Raw genomic sequence first — 13,266 nt, 5'->3', positions numbered from 1 at the left:
TCGTTAAGTATATATCGAATTCGCAACAACGGTACGACTTGATCGGTCCCGTGAATCCCTGCATGAATCTCAATGCGATTGCCATCCGATATCAAAAGGACCGATATGTTTATTGGAAAGAGTGATGCTCCCGTCCTTTTTGTTGCGAAGAAAGGGAGAGAAAAAAAAAATAAATCTTTTTCAATTACGATAAGAGCGGCCGTGTAACAGGACGTCGCTTATATCCCGGCCCGTGTAAAATCCTTGGGGAGCCCTCCCGCGCTTCGTGGTACGTAAGGACCCTTAACCGGTGCAGCTCTGCCACGGTCCCTGGACGGTCGTCAGCAGAATTCCGGATCTGGACCACACATGGTACTTACGCGACACTCTCGAAGGTACCGCCGTCGTAGGGACAAAGGTTGCCGAAAAGGATGCACGGCTGAGAGTGCCCAACCAACGGACGTTATAATCATTTCGTGATAGACATAATTAAACATACATAAGTCATCGCAAAAGTATTTCAATTCAAGCTGTTAATCTATATTTGTAGAAATATTAAAGAGAAAAAGAAAAAAAAATTTTATTTAATATTAAGTTTAATCCTCTTCCTTCCGATATTTGTTCGGAATTAATTTCAGCGGAGGAATTAATAAAAAGTTTTCCTAAAAAGAAAAAAAAAACAAAGTTATTACATTTAAAGCGTAAGTGCAATGTAGATTCTATACAACAAAACTGCATAGTGGATCGTAGCGACGGAGTGTCAATAATGAACGTCCGGGAAGAGCATCGTCTGCGTCTAATGTTCCGGCAAATTGGCTTCGCGAATGTAGCCTCGCGAGTTGTCGTCCCAGGAGGAATCTGCAAGTAGCGAGCGGAAGATTCTTCTCGTTGCGCCGATTTTTTCTCCCGTAAGTACGTCACGTCTCGACGATACCGAGGGATATATCCGTCCGCGCGCCACTCCGAAATCGGCTCCGTTTCGCGAAGCCAGCCATCCCCATAACTAGAAGAATTTGTAAGGAAACGAGATACGAGGATTCTCTCTTCACAACCGCGCACGTGAACGTTCTTGTGGCTGCGTAAAATTGTCTGGAAGGAGAAGAGATATACAGCCGGCACAAAGAGATTGGGATAAGTCGTACCTAGTTGGCGATCAGAAGTTGAAAAGGATATATCGAGATAATCATTATAGCGAAGCGTTAGAAAATAAACAATATCGTTTAGTTTCGTAGCTTTGTTGCACGGTGCGATTTCTTTCTATTTTACTCGAACGCATCTTCGCCGCGAGTTAAACCGAAATAGAGGTTTGAGAATAATCTGCGATTCTTGCCGCAAAGAATTCTGCCCCTCCCCGCGAGAACGTGAATTAGAATTCGAAGGGGGAAAAAAGATCGACGACAGTATCGCGAATCGATTCGTTTTGCGCCACTTACGTGCGCTTCCCATCTCGCGCAAAAGGTCGCGTATAACGAGCCGCGACTTAAAAAAGCGCTTTAGCCGTCCACAATAGGGACGTCAGGGCGGCGGGTATTTAAAGAAATATTTTAATTGCAGGATGTAAGCCGCTTACGTGTCCCCTTCTCTCGTACGTTAATAAAAACAGCCCCACCCGCCTATTTCAAGAAAGCGGCTCGCGTTGCGTGACCTGGTGGAGAGTAATTCGACCTCTTCTCAATTTGCTCGGCCAAAAATTGTTCGCCCGGCACACCACCCTCGCTTAGAAAAAAAAAAGAAAAAGAAAAGTTACCTTGGCTAGAAATCCTAATTCCGGATTAAACGGCTTTTTTCCGCAATTAAAAAGGTTTATTAAAACAAATCTTTTCATTTAAATAAATCAAAGACTAACATTTTTCAGACAATTATAAATTTTTCTATTGAGTTTACCGTCGCGAAAGCAGTCTGTATTAATCGCAACAGCGTATACTAGTAGGGTCTTTTTATAAATCGGTTGAAAGTCGACGTCTTTCAGGTACAACCATTTTTATAAGGCGACCGTGCGCGTTTGTATAAAATCCTACCTGTCTTTCTCTCTCTCGTTCTTTCCCAAAGGACGTCGATTTAAGGTTTCTGTGGTAAGCGTCCTTGGCTGTGAAGGAGGAACGTATAAAGAAGCGGCGCCTCTGTAATTGGGCATCAAAAGGCGATATTTCGTACGTATACCAACGACGAACCGCGACCCGGGCTCGATCTCGTGGAACCCCGCGGCACCGTGTGGCCGGCGCGACGCGCCCTTGCCGGTGGCCCTTCACGGATAGGGTGGATTCCACCCCTCCTTTCGAATGATGATGGTATGCCTTGTTACCGCGGTCGCCGAGAAGAGAGAGTCGCGCTCCCTCGGGTAATATCGCATACAATTATGTCCACAGAAGGGAAGACACACATGCATTATGGATGGCGGTACGCCCGTACCCCGCTGCGCGTACCCCTCCCCGGTAAATCATGTCACAGGCTTGGTTAACTCTGCAAATGATCTGAGGCGTTGCGCGCCTCGTCGGCCACCCAATCTTTTTTTTTTTTTTTTTTTTTTTCCTTTTTTTTCTTTTGCTCTTCTCCTCCCGGTCCGATTTCTTTTTCGCTCTGACGATTACATTTCTATGCAGAAATCAAAATGTCACACAAGAATAAAGCTTGATATATTCAAGTAATTAAATATAAAAATATATTTCTACGTTGCGATAACGGAAAAATATTATTTTATATTTTATAAGAGTAAATAAAGAAAGAAAAAGTCAAAAAGCTCACGATTAATTAAGTCTCTCGGATATTAAACCTTGTGAAAAATATTACTCGAAATGATAAATACGCAAGAGAAAATAGAAGACAGTTTCATGGGTTACGTACAGTTTAATCATATAAAGATGAACTCGTAGTGCGGAATGAAATCGACGCCGTGACATAGAGCACACTTTATTTCTCAATTATTATTATAATAATCATTTAGCATTGACCGAAATCGTATATTTTCTCTTTAATCGAGCTCAATATAATCGTAGTAGATTAAATTTATTACCAATACAAGTGTAATTAATCGTAATGTATTGTCTGAAAGTATCACTGTGTTGCATCCACTGGTCGCCCCCTTCGCGCATCGTCAAGACGGGGATCAACGGGAACCAGTTCTGAGTAAAAGTTGGGAGGGTAAAGAAGGTGCGTCCAGGGAGGGTAGGATATCGTCCACGGGGGCACCACGATTTTTTCTTTTCTTTTTTTATTTTTTTTTTTAAATAACGCTAGCGACGCATCTCGTGTCTCCCGCCGTTTCCGGATTTTCTGGCGCTTACAAAATATAAGTAGGCCCGGCACAAGTCGAGAAACACGAGATTCGTGCCGATCCCACACGCATACGCACAGGAAGTAGAGAATTTATCTGTTGGAGGAGATCGCGGGAGGAGAAAACTACTGCGGGCAAAGAAATAAAAAAATAAATAAAAAAGAAACGAGAGGAAAAGTGAGAAGAAGGGGAAACACCAGAAGAAGCTGCTTCCTCCGTGACCAAGGATGCTCAGTGATTTTCTTCTGCGGGGATCGATAGATCCGGCGCGTCCGTTCGATCCCCAAATAGATTAGATTACAATTAGAACGCGGAGAGCTCGTCGCGCTCGCCCGAAAAACACGCCTTTGAATTTTTAAGGTGTTTAATACAAAATTATCGTCTACTCGTCTATTTTTAAAGCATACGCTCGAATACGGCTTAATAAAACGCAATGCATCGCGGAGGTTTAATTAGAGCACCCGTCCACCTTTCCAACGTTCTGTAAAAGTTTAGGGAAGCTGTCAAAGTGTCGTGTCAAAAAATTATTTTAAGTAACAAAAGAGAAACGCGTGTTCCTCGTGCAAAGACGCGCGGACTCGTCGCTGAACAATATTCAACATTTAACAATAGCCAACATTTATAGAATAAGATACCGATTTTAGTTATTTATCGTCAAGTTAATTCTCTTTCACGATCGCGTCAATCTCGCCGCCTGTCTCGTATTTCGTCTGCTTCTTTCTTCGTTATCCGCTATGCCTGATTGCGCGTACCGGCCCACGAACAACGAACGCAAAACGCGGACCGACGCAATATATGTATATATATTTATATATATAAATTAACATAGTATATATCACGCAATATAAATTTTTTTCCCGCACAAGTAGTAATAGCATATATATGTATCTCTTTCTTTCTTTCTTTTTTTTTTCTTTCTCTCTCTCTCTTCATCCAGCACAGTGTTTCTCAAATTTATCTTTTTCCTTTTTGCCGATCGGCGAGAATTCACGATCAGGAACGGATTTATAGAAATATCTATTAATAACATTTGAACTCGGATCCTGCAACTAATTAGAAGATCCCCGTGCTATTTTTTTTTTTATTTTTAACTCGTTACGTTGAACCCGCTCGTATGCAGTATCACAAAAATACCAATACTGTTTTTTTTTTCTACTTTTAATTTTCGTGCAATTATACGAAATTCAGGTAACTGTACAAACAAAATAATTTTTTTAAGACATTGACTTATAAAATTGAAGCTTTAAGTATACATTTTTAATTACTTTGATTAAAATTATCTTATTATTTATTTAAATTTATATCGAAGTGATACTGGACGTAGTTTTGAAATAAAAGTTTAATTGTATTTCTTTTTTTAATTGAATTTCTTTTTTAATCGCTGTTGCTCGTTGGGGATCTGTAAATTATTAACTTCGGGCTCTAAACAATCTTTATCCGTCCTTAATTTTCTATTCGCGGAATTATTAGCGTTTTATTGCTATCGTTCTAATTGACAAAGCTTCACCCATCACTTATACAGACAGAAAACATGATCTCACTACGATCGAGCTGTGAGGAGTCGAAGTCGCCGCATTTTTCAGTCTTCGGTTACTCGCATTGAATATTGATAAGCAATTTTATCCTCTTTCCTTTATATTAGATTTTTGTTACGTCTAGTTGTAAAGGCTATTAAAAATTATACGTTAATATTAATTATTTGCAAAGATCGAAATTAAATCTTCTTAATTTAAATTATCTACTTTGCGTTATTGTATTATAAACACTGTGGCTCGATAATTTATACTCATCGAATATTTATGCTAAATAGATAATTTGGAACCAGCACCGTGCATATTTAATTCATTTACTCATTCGTATTTAAATTTAATTTTGCGCGAGTTTTAAGCAGAACGTAATTTCGTCACGCAGCGCGCAAAATACGCCATGCGAATAACCGAGAGCGAAAAGATAATTTCCTGTTGACGTTCGTATTGGCTCGAAGCGGATTTTATTTTATTTTTTTATTTCGCATCAAACAAAATCGCTGGAACGAAAGTGATCGCAGGCTTCGGCACGCGTTTCGCCGTCGCCTTTACGCGTTAGAGAAATTTCTAGCAGACTACACTTTCCGTTGCCCGCTAATTAACGAGTTATACGTATTTGAAACTATCGCCCGTCACTTTCGCTCCGCTCTTTCGCCTTCCTCCGTTCCCATATAAATCTTCGCAACGTTTTGAGAAACACTGATCCAGCGATGGCCCCTCCCCCCACCGGCTAAGCACCGATGATGTTAAACTCTTAATATTGCACAACATCGATAACACCTCGAGTTCCGAAAGGGATTTCGTTTTATCTCACAGCGGTTACAGCGTCGGATGAAACTCGCACGCAGGCCTTTTCTCTTTTTTTTTTTCTTTTCGCACTCCGTGAACTTGCCCCGTCGTTAATTACTTGCCGTTTATCTCGAGTAAGGACTTAACTGGCGACGGTGATAGCAGCAAGTGACAAACATTGGTATGTCAATCGGTATAGCGATCATAAATTTTAACTATGTTAATCGCGAACGAACGTGCTTCTCCATTATCGGCGTGTCGCTCTGGGACGGGGAACGTTTTTCGATTTGACGACGGTTTCTACTACGACTACGTGTTTCGCTTTAATACTCGTATTATCAGTAGGTATTCTAATTCCAACGGAATGCAAGAGATTATCGTTATCTTAAGCCATTCCCGCCTTCCTTCACGTCGCGCTACGCTACGCACGAAAATTCTCCAGCTCTCTGAAAAATTCGTTCGCTCTAAGATCTATCTAGAGAAATCTTACGTTACTGCGCACGGGGAAAAGTAATTCAATGAACGGTACGGAAATCATTTCGAAAAGCTGAAAGCTACGAAATCAGATTATCCTAACGTCCTCCGCGTATTATTATATCTCCTTATCTTATTAGCGGCGCGCTCAATTCGGAAAACGTCCCGGGTCCTGAAGTCCCTCAATTTAATTAATGGAATCCCGTTCCGAATTCAATGTATATGTAATTAAGAACGTTTTGCCGGCGCGGCAAAGCGAATTACAATGATATAATAATGACGATAAAATATATGAACAGTGATAATGAAGATAACGCGGTCGGGTTTCGCCGTCGCCTTTATCGACAATATGTATACGTGTAAGTAATATATTCTAGTGTCATTACATTATGCTTAGCAGATATCTCGCTCGAAAAATTTTTTTTTTTACCTAAAATCCACGTGGCAACAAATAACCAAGTTCCTTAATTACTTTCATTGTTCTGGCGGTCGAACTCTCATACAAAGTCAGAAAGGAGAGGGAAAGGAAACGTCGGGAGGCTGCAAAAAAAAATAAAAAAGGAAAAAAAAAAAGGAGAAAAGTAAAAAAAAAAATCCTTAACGTTCTTCATTCAATGTAACTTTCTCGGTAAAATATTCTGCAGAGGAGTACGTTACTCTTCGACGAAAAATATTGTTTTACACCCACGTTGTTGCAAAGAAAATAATAACTAGCAGCATTGCGCGCAACTGCATTTTAAACGTCTACTCGAAACAATATTTACACTAATATTGAATAATTAATGTGTACTTTAAAACGGTGCATGTTGTGCAAGCAATATCGCGAGGGGACGTCGGAGAAGTTTCGGGTGAGCTGAAAATGCGGTGAAACATAAAAAAAATCTGAAAAATTATAAAACACAAAAATTAATTATATTATTTCTTTCACAATTTCACAGGTTTAAATTAATTAATACTTCCGGTACAGAAATAAAATTTCAATTCTTTCGAAATTATCATGCAAGTGAATATTTTGTTAAACGGCCGAGTATTGTTTTTTTTCCTTTTTTGTGGCAATCGGAAATAAAACTGAAATAATAATATAATATAGTTACACAAATAAGGAGGATAGTTGATTGAACAATAATTCTGATTAACCAATCTTCCATTTTTGCCAAGTTATGTCCCGCTGTCAACGTTAACCCGGAAGTTTGAAGAACGGAATTGGATCGTCACTGTTAAAAGCAATTAATCCAACTGTTATCTATAATAATCACAGATAATGACTTCGTGGAAGAGATTTGCCGCCATTTCTCGAGGTTCGCTTAAAGTAAATCGTAACTCCTAAGATAGTGTCGCCTAGCAATTAATTAAAAAAAAAAAAAAAAACGGAAAGAAAATCGTGTGTCAAGAAAAAGAAAATGACCAAACGTAAACGACCGAGAGAACGATTGATCGATCGAGGGATGAAAATACAAATTGCAACGACATTATTATTATTATACGAGCACATTACTCGAATAATGAGCTTTCGCTGCGTCGCGCGGATCAGCGCGAAATATGCGCCGCGGTTAAATAATTAAACTCCCGTGAGGAAAGCCGTATAATTAATTAACTAACTTATATTAGATAAATAAATTTTACGTAAAAACTTACACGACCTAGTGACCGAGATAGAATGAGATCGAGTAAGTGAAGCGGAATAAGACTGTTCCAACCGCAAAAAAAAAAAAAGTATTTTTTACACACCGTAATAAAACATAGAATTAAAAATGCAATTCGGAAAAGATCTCGTGTCACCCGATTGATAATGTCTTTCACACTGGAAGCTTAACGACTTCTTTCTTAGATTAAATTGACATAATTTTATTGAATTATCTATCACCGAGTACTACGAATATTATTCTTTCTTTAATAATTATATTATTAATATCAATAATATAAATATTTAAGAGGAGAATTGACGTCAATTTCACCAATAAAGCAGCGTTAAGAGGTTTTAAGCGACGTACCTTGCCAAAGTGACGAAATTCAACAACGGCTGGAATAATCTCACCTCTCGTCCGAAATCCACAAGCGACGCATAATAGCCGGGCAAAAGTGTACTTTAGTGGCGGAAAAAAAAAAACGGAAAGTTGAGAGAATCGGCTTGTTGGCCGATACGACACTTTTAGCGCCGAACATAATCGAATGCCAAAAGGGAAACTGTCGGGAAATTTATCGCACTCCGCCGTAAATCGATTCACGCTAGGCTCGATTTTTTTCTTCTTTTGTGCATTCGAACTGTATTGAAAATATCTCGAAAGTATCTCAACGAGACGGAAGATAATGTAGAAAAGTAGATGAGAAGAGAGCCGCCCTTGACAGTGAACTGCTATCGTAGGTACTTTGTGTGGCTGAATGTTCGTGTATGTTTCTATGTGTGTGCATAGATGTATATAGTATATATATAATATATATATATTAATATACAGATTTTTGTGTGTCTGTGTCTGTGTATATGTATGTGTGTGTGTGTATTTATGCGCGTGTCTCTGTATATATATAATACGTCTATGTGTATCTATGCATTCGTGAGTATGTGTACTTCTGCGCGCGCGGTTCTTACGTCAATAAAATACACTATAACATTATATATATATACATTAATATGCGTAACAGGTCTATTCTGGGGGGGGGCGGAAGGAGGGAGAGGGATCTATAAGGATATCTGTGTAGAGGGCGAGGAAAAAGGTCTAGAGAAACGCGGATGGTGTATCGGACGTTAAGCTTGAAATCGCAACGTAACTGGCAATAGATAGGTAAGATAGGTCGTCGAAAAAGTCGTCTAGGTTTTAGGCTAGCTGGAGAGCAGAATAATCCTGTAATGGTAGACGCTAGTGAACGAATACGCAGGGTCTTTGGCTTCAAAATGCGCGGCGTCCTCTTAGGGTAATGGCACTACGACCTGCACGTAGGTCACGGGGAAGTAACCGGTGCGACCATCCAGGCTACCCTCGTACCAATTCTCGTCGATTTTCTGGGTCAAGGTGATCGTATCGTTCTCCTACAAATGAGACAGAATTTAATTATCGTCGACGATTCATCCCTAAAAAAATTAAAAAACTCGGGAATTAAATTTAAACTTTACGGAATCGTCTGAAAAAAATATCACACGTCTTTCGAATGTTAGTAATTCACCTTAAATCCAAGTTCGCCGGGATTTTCGGGCTCGAAGTCGTACAGAGCTGTGCAGCACGGTCCCCTCTGTGACATCGGCGTTCTTGCTGGCGATTTGCTCGGCGAGGGCAAAGGTGAAGCTGAAAATAATCAGCACGAGTGTGCTAAACTACTAAGAGCCGTACTAATTTAAAATTAAAAAAAAAAAGAAAAAGAAACACGTTGCAATGTGGCTGCATGTCGCAACAAACTACACATTTAATAATTTGCCGTGGCTTTCAGTTATGAATTATCTCGCGCGGAAAAAAAACCGTGTCGCGCAAAGCAGCAGTGTGCGATGCCGATTTCTTTCTAAATGCAAAAGTAAAATATAGCTCAAACGCTCGAGAGCATACAAGTGAACTCTTCGTGTAAAATAAATGCTTAACTAATCGCTAGAAGCTGCGTGAGCTAATTGAAATCTCTGCGGCAGAAGGAAGACAGTTTCTTCCCGTTTCTACAAAACACTCGTGTTAAATAATCGTGTTATTGAGAAAAAGTGAAAACTTTTCTTTCGGAAAAACATATTACTTCTAAAATAAAAAAAATAAAAAAAAAATTTATCAAGTTAAAGTACCGAAAGTGTTAGTTTTCATTTGTTACTGTTTTACATGGTATTACATTTGTAATTCAAAAACTTTTCTGAATACGTTCCTTCTTGCGCTACTCGGATTTCATTCGATTATCTAAAACTATTCAGCGCACTCGTCTTCTTCAATAGTAGAGCGCTATCTAATAAACGTGCATGGTGATCAGTCAGCGTCGTTATAGAAAGCGGTGGAGAGTCCCGTTGAAAGAAAAGCGAAAAAGATTTGCGCAGGATCGGCCGCACCAACAGCTTGGAGACTACTAGTCGCGATAAGGGACTCGATATCCTGTTTCCAGATTACATCTATGAAACTGGCTCCATAGTTCACGAAATTCGAGAAGAGAAATTAGTTGTAAAAAAAAAAGTATGACTATTTGGAGATTTAAAACTCCATCGGTTTTGATTTTTAACGCGAAATAATGTCATAAAGACACAAAAGAACTCCTCGGGGAGTTATCAAAATGGAAAGGCCAACTTTACGGACGTCAGATCATTGATCTAGATAGAGGAAAACTCTCGGTAATTACGAACGTTAACCGCTTATCAACGGCGCGACAATTGGTGCAGCCGCCCCCTGAGTGAACACGAAAAGGAATTCATTTGTTTGGCGGACAGAGAAACAAGGAAACCCCCATGCAAAGTTTACCATTGGTAGATTGTGGCGGGTTTCCGGCCGGAAATAGCTCGAGCTGCGAGCGCTTCCCGTCCGCGTGAATCGGAGAGCTGGCCCGACTTGACCCTGCATTGTGTCAGAAGGACAGACAGGTATGCCACATTATACACAGAATCGGAGGAAGAATATAGGATGACGATGTTACTGTATAGCGAGAATGCGTGTGTGTGCGTGTGTTCTGCGCGTAATCGCGGAGATCGAATCTCGAAGGATTACACGTCGCCCGACACATATAGATAATACAATGAACATCCGTTTAAGCTGATCCGGGAAGATTTAATCTCGCGGGAATTTAATCGGCATCCCATTAAGTTTCTAAGTAAGCCTGATTTATATTGCGATCCTTAAACCCGTGCTGTACGTTCCTCAAATCGCGTTTACGTTATCTATTTCAACGAAACGTAAGATATACAATTTTGTTCCCGTCAATCTGCAGCTCGTATCAAGGCGATCGCTCGGTTAAAATTTCCATCTCCGTTGAAATATTTAATAAAAATTATAACAAAAGAAATTCACGCTTTGTTTGCACCGTAGAGATATTTCAAGATTAATATAGGCAGCCCGTGCCCGGTATAGTTTTAACAAAAACGCAGTGAAGTTTATACATGTGGATAAAAAAAAATAAATAAAAAAAAATATATATGTATATATAAAACATAGAGTTAGACGCAACTCGTCGAATTTTTACCGAAAGCGCTCCGTATATGGGGTAAAAGAGATGGGAGATGCGAGACATATTGGTCAACGTAACGTAAGAGGATACGTAGACGCCTTTTCTCACGGCATGATAGAAAAAGAATGAGGAGCAAGAGACAGTTAAACAGCCAGACCACCCCGAGTGTCGTCGCGCAGTGTAGTGGAGTATTTGTGAAATGCGTTTTACCGTGAAGAGAGTAGTTCCCACCGTTCATATGGTCCGACGTCGGCAATCCACCTTCCACGTGCAGATCCGTCAGTGTCTTCGGCACAAATTCCATCTTTGGTCTATTTACGGCCTCTTCTTTCCTGGAGAGCAAGACACACGCCCGTGAATAACGTTATTCGAGAATAAAAAAAGAACGCCGTAGCTCTTTGAAGCGCGACGTAAAGGCGGACAACTCGATCTCTTCTTACATAAGAAAAAAAAAAAAACAAAAGAAAACTTGCTTATTTATTTAAAGCAGACAGGAATATGTTAATATTTACGAAAGAAAAAAAATGTATATATATATATAATTCAATTTTGCAATGCGCCCTTCGAAGAATTGATTGAAATCGATTTCGCCCGCGTTCAACTTTCGTAAAAACGTTTGGTTACGCGAGTCGGACTTACTTTTCCAAGAGTGTTTCCGTTAGTCCTCTGAGGATTTCGGTGCACTGTTGATGGTATTCGAGAAGAGCTTCGCTGAAAGTCGCCAACTGTGCTACTTGTTCGATCTATAAAAGAAACCGCGTAAGAATCTCGGACTCCGCGCGCGACAACGCTTCGTATTAGCGGCGAGACGACTCACGTCATTTGCCAGCAGATTAAACATCCCCATCTGCGCGAGATGTAGGCTCTCCGCAAACTTTTCCTCGGCCTGACGAATCTCCTCGTCTGAAACGTGAGAACCTGTTCGCAAACGGTTGCCCCGCCAACGGCATTAAAAAGGTTGCACTACTGGGTTGCTTTCCTAAATCTAAATAATTACAGTACAGTATACGGTAAATAAAAAAAAAGAAAAAAAAAAAAAGAAAAGAAAAGCTCATTAATTCTAGCGCGCAAATGCATCTGACGCTACAAAGGGAGACGTTTTGGTGATCTCGATCACTTCGATAACATTTTTATCTCTACAACAACGACCACAGACGCACAGCTTAAAGTTAAAGCTTCAATTTCCTATAAATACTTTAGCTAAGAAGCGCAATTAAAGATAAAGATATCTTTCAAAAAATACGTTCTTTTTTTTTTTTTTTTCTAGAATACTTCAATGTCGGTTTTACGCAGATTTGAACTACCTAATTTTTTTACTTGAAAATTTTGTAGGAAATTTACTAGCGGTTAGAACTATACTGACAATGTGTGATAAATCTCCAAAAATACGGGGCCAAGAGTTACAAGATTAATTGCACGTAATGGAAGTCATACCGTGTGGCGACCAAGTACCCGATCGCGCTGGGCTTCCGAAATGCGGACTGGCGGATCTCTTTCCAGTCGCTAATAATTAAGCGATCGCCGAAAACAAATATCACACCGATTCATCAACATAAAGCGTAAATTTATTCAGAACAAATAGCGCAAATAAAAATTAAAACCGTGAGAAACGTACGAATAAATTGAAAGTAACAATTGAGACAATATGAAAGCAACGTATATAGAACTTACAGGAATTTTCATAAGACTCTGCTCGACGATCGAGAATGCAGTATATATTTTTATTAATATAACACTTGTAAAAAATTAATTGAATTAAATGGCTCAATAAGATTACCAATGAACATATAAATTAAAGTATATAAATTATTATTTTCTTCTGCTAAATTCGCTGAGCAAATTTAAATGAATTTTCAACGATGAGTCTACGAGCTCTTCAAAAAATATTTATTTATTTTTTTCACCGTATAAAACGCACATTATTCTTCTCGCGTTCCACTTTCAAGTCTACATTATAACGCTGATTTGTGATCCTATTTAATTGCGTTCATGCAACGCGGTGCATGCGAGTGAAACGTTTCCTCTCTATTGCAACGAAAAAAAAGAAAGGAAAAAAAAAAAAAAGAAAGTTTCCAGTATTTGCATCTACTCATGCAACGATCTTATCGTCGATCG

The 13,266-nt window shown here is 39.4% G+C and overlaps 1 protein-coding gene across 7 annotated transcripts in view; it reads right to left on the bottom strand.

Annotated features, from left to right (window-relative positions):
• Positions 1 to 2,870: 2,870 nt before the first annotated feature.
• Positions 2,871 to 13,266, bottom strand: part of Endoa (SH3 domain containing GRB2 like, endophilin-A) — a 29,610-nt gene continuing 19,214 nt past the window's right edge. For 3 of the 7 annotated variants that reach the window (XM_070671551.1, XM_070671553.1, XM_070671552.1), the window contains exons 7-12: positions 11,969 to 12,069; positions 11,791 to 11,894; positions 11,362 to 11,483; positions 10,452 to 10,544; positions 9,199 to 9,317; positions 2,871 to 9,064 (exon numbers count right to left, since the gene is read on the bottom strand). In XM_070671551.1, coding sequence (XP_070527652.1) covers positions 8,945 to 9,064; positions 9,199 to 9,317; positions 10,452 to 10,544; positions 11,362 to 11,483; positions 11,791 to 11,894; positions 11,969 to 12,069 — 659 coding nt within the window. In that variant the 3' untranslated portion in view covers positions 2,871 to 8,944. The remainder of the gene's footprint in view (positions 9,065 to 9,198; positions 9,318 to 10,451; positions 10,545 to 11,361; positions 11,484 to 11,790; positions 11,895 to 11,968; positions 12,070 to 13,266) is intronic. The other 4 variants (XM_070671554.1, XM_070671555.1, XM_070671557.1 and 1 more) reach the window with 4 other exon arrangements.

Source organism: Cardiocondyla obscurior, linkage group LG23 (assembly GCF_019399895.1).
Source record: "Cardiocondyla obscurior isolate alpha-2009 linkage group LG23, Cobs3.1, whole genome shotgun sequence".
Classification (NCBI taxonomy): domain Eukaryota; kingdom Metazoa; phylum Arthropoda; class Insecta; order Hymenoptera; family Formicidae; genus Cardiocondyla; species Cardiocondyla obscurior.
Note: the sequence above shows the minus strand (reverse complement) of the source record. Positions and strands in the feature narration are given on the sequence as shown.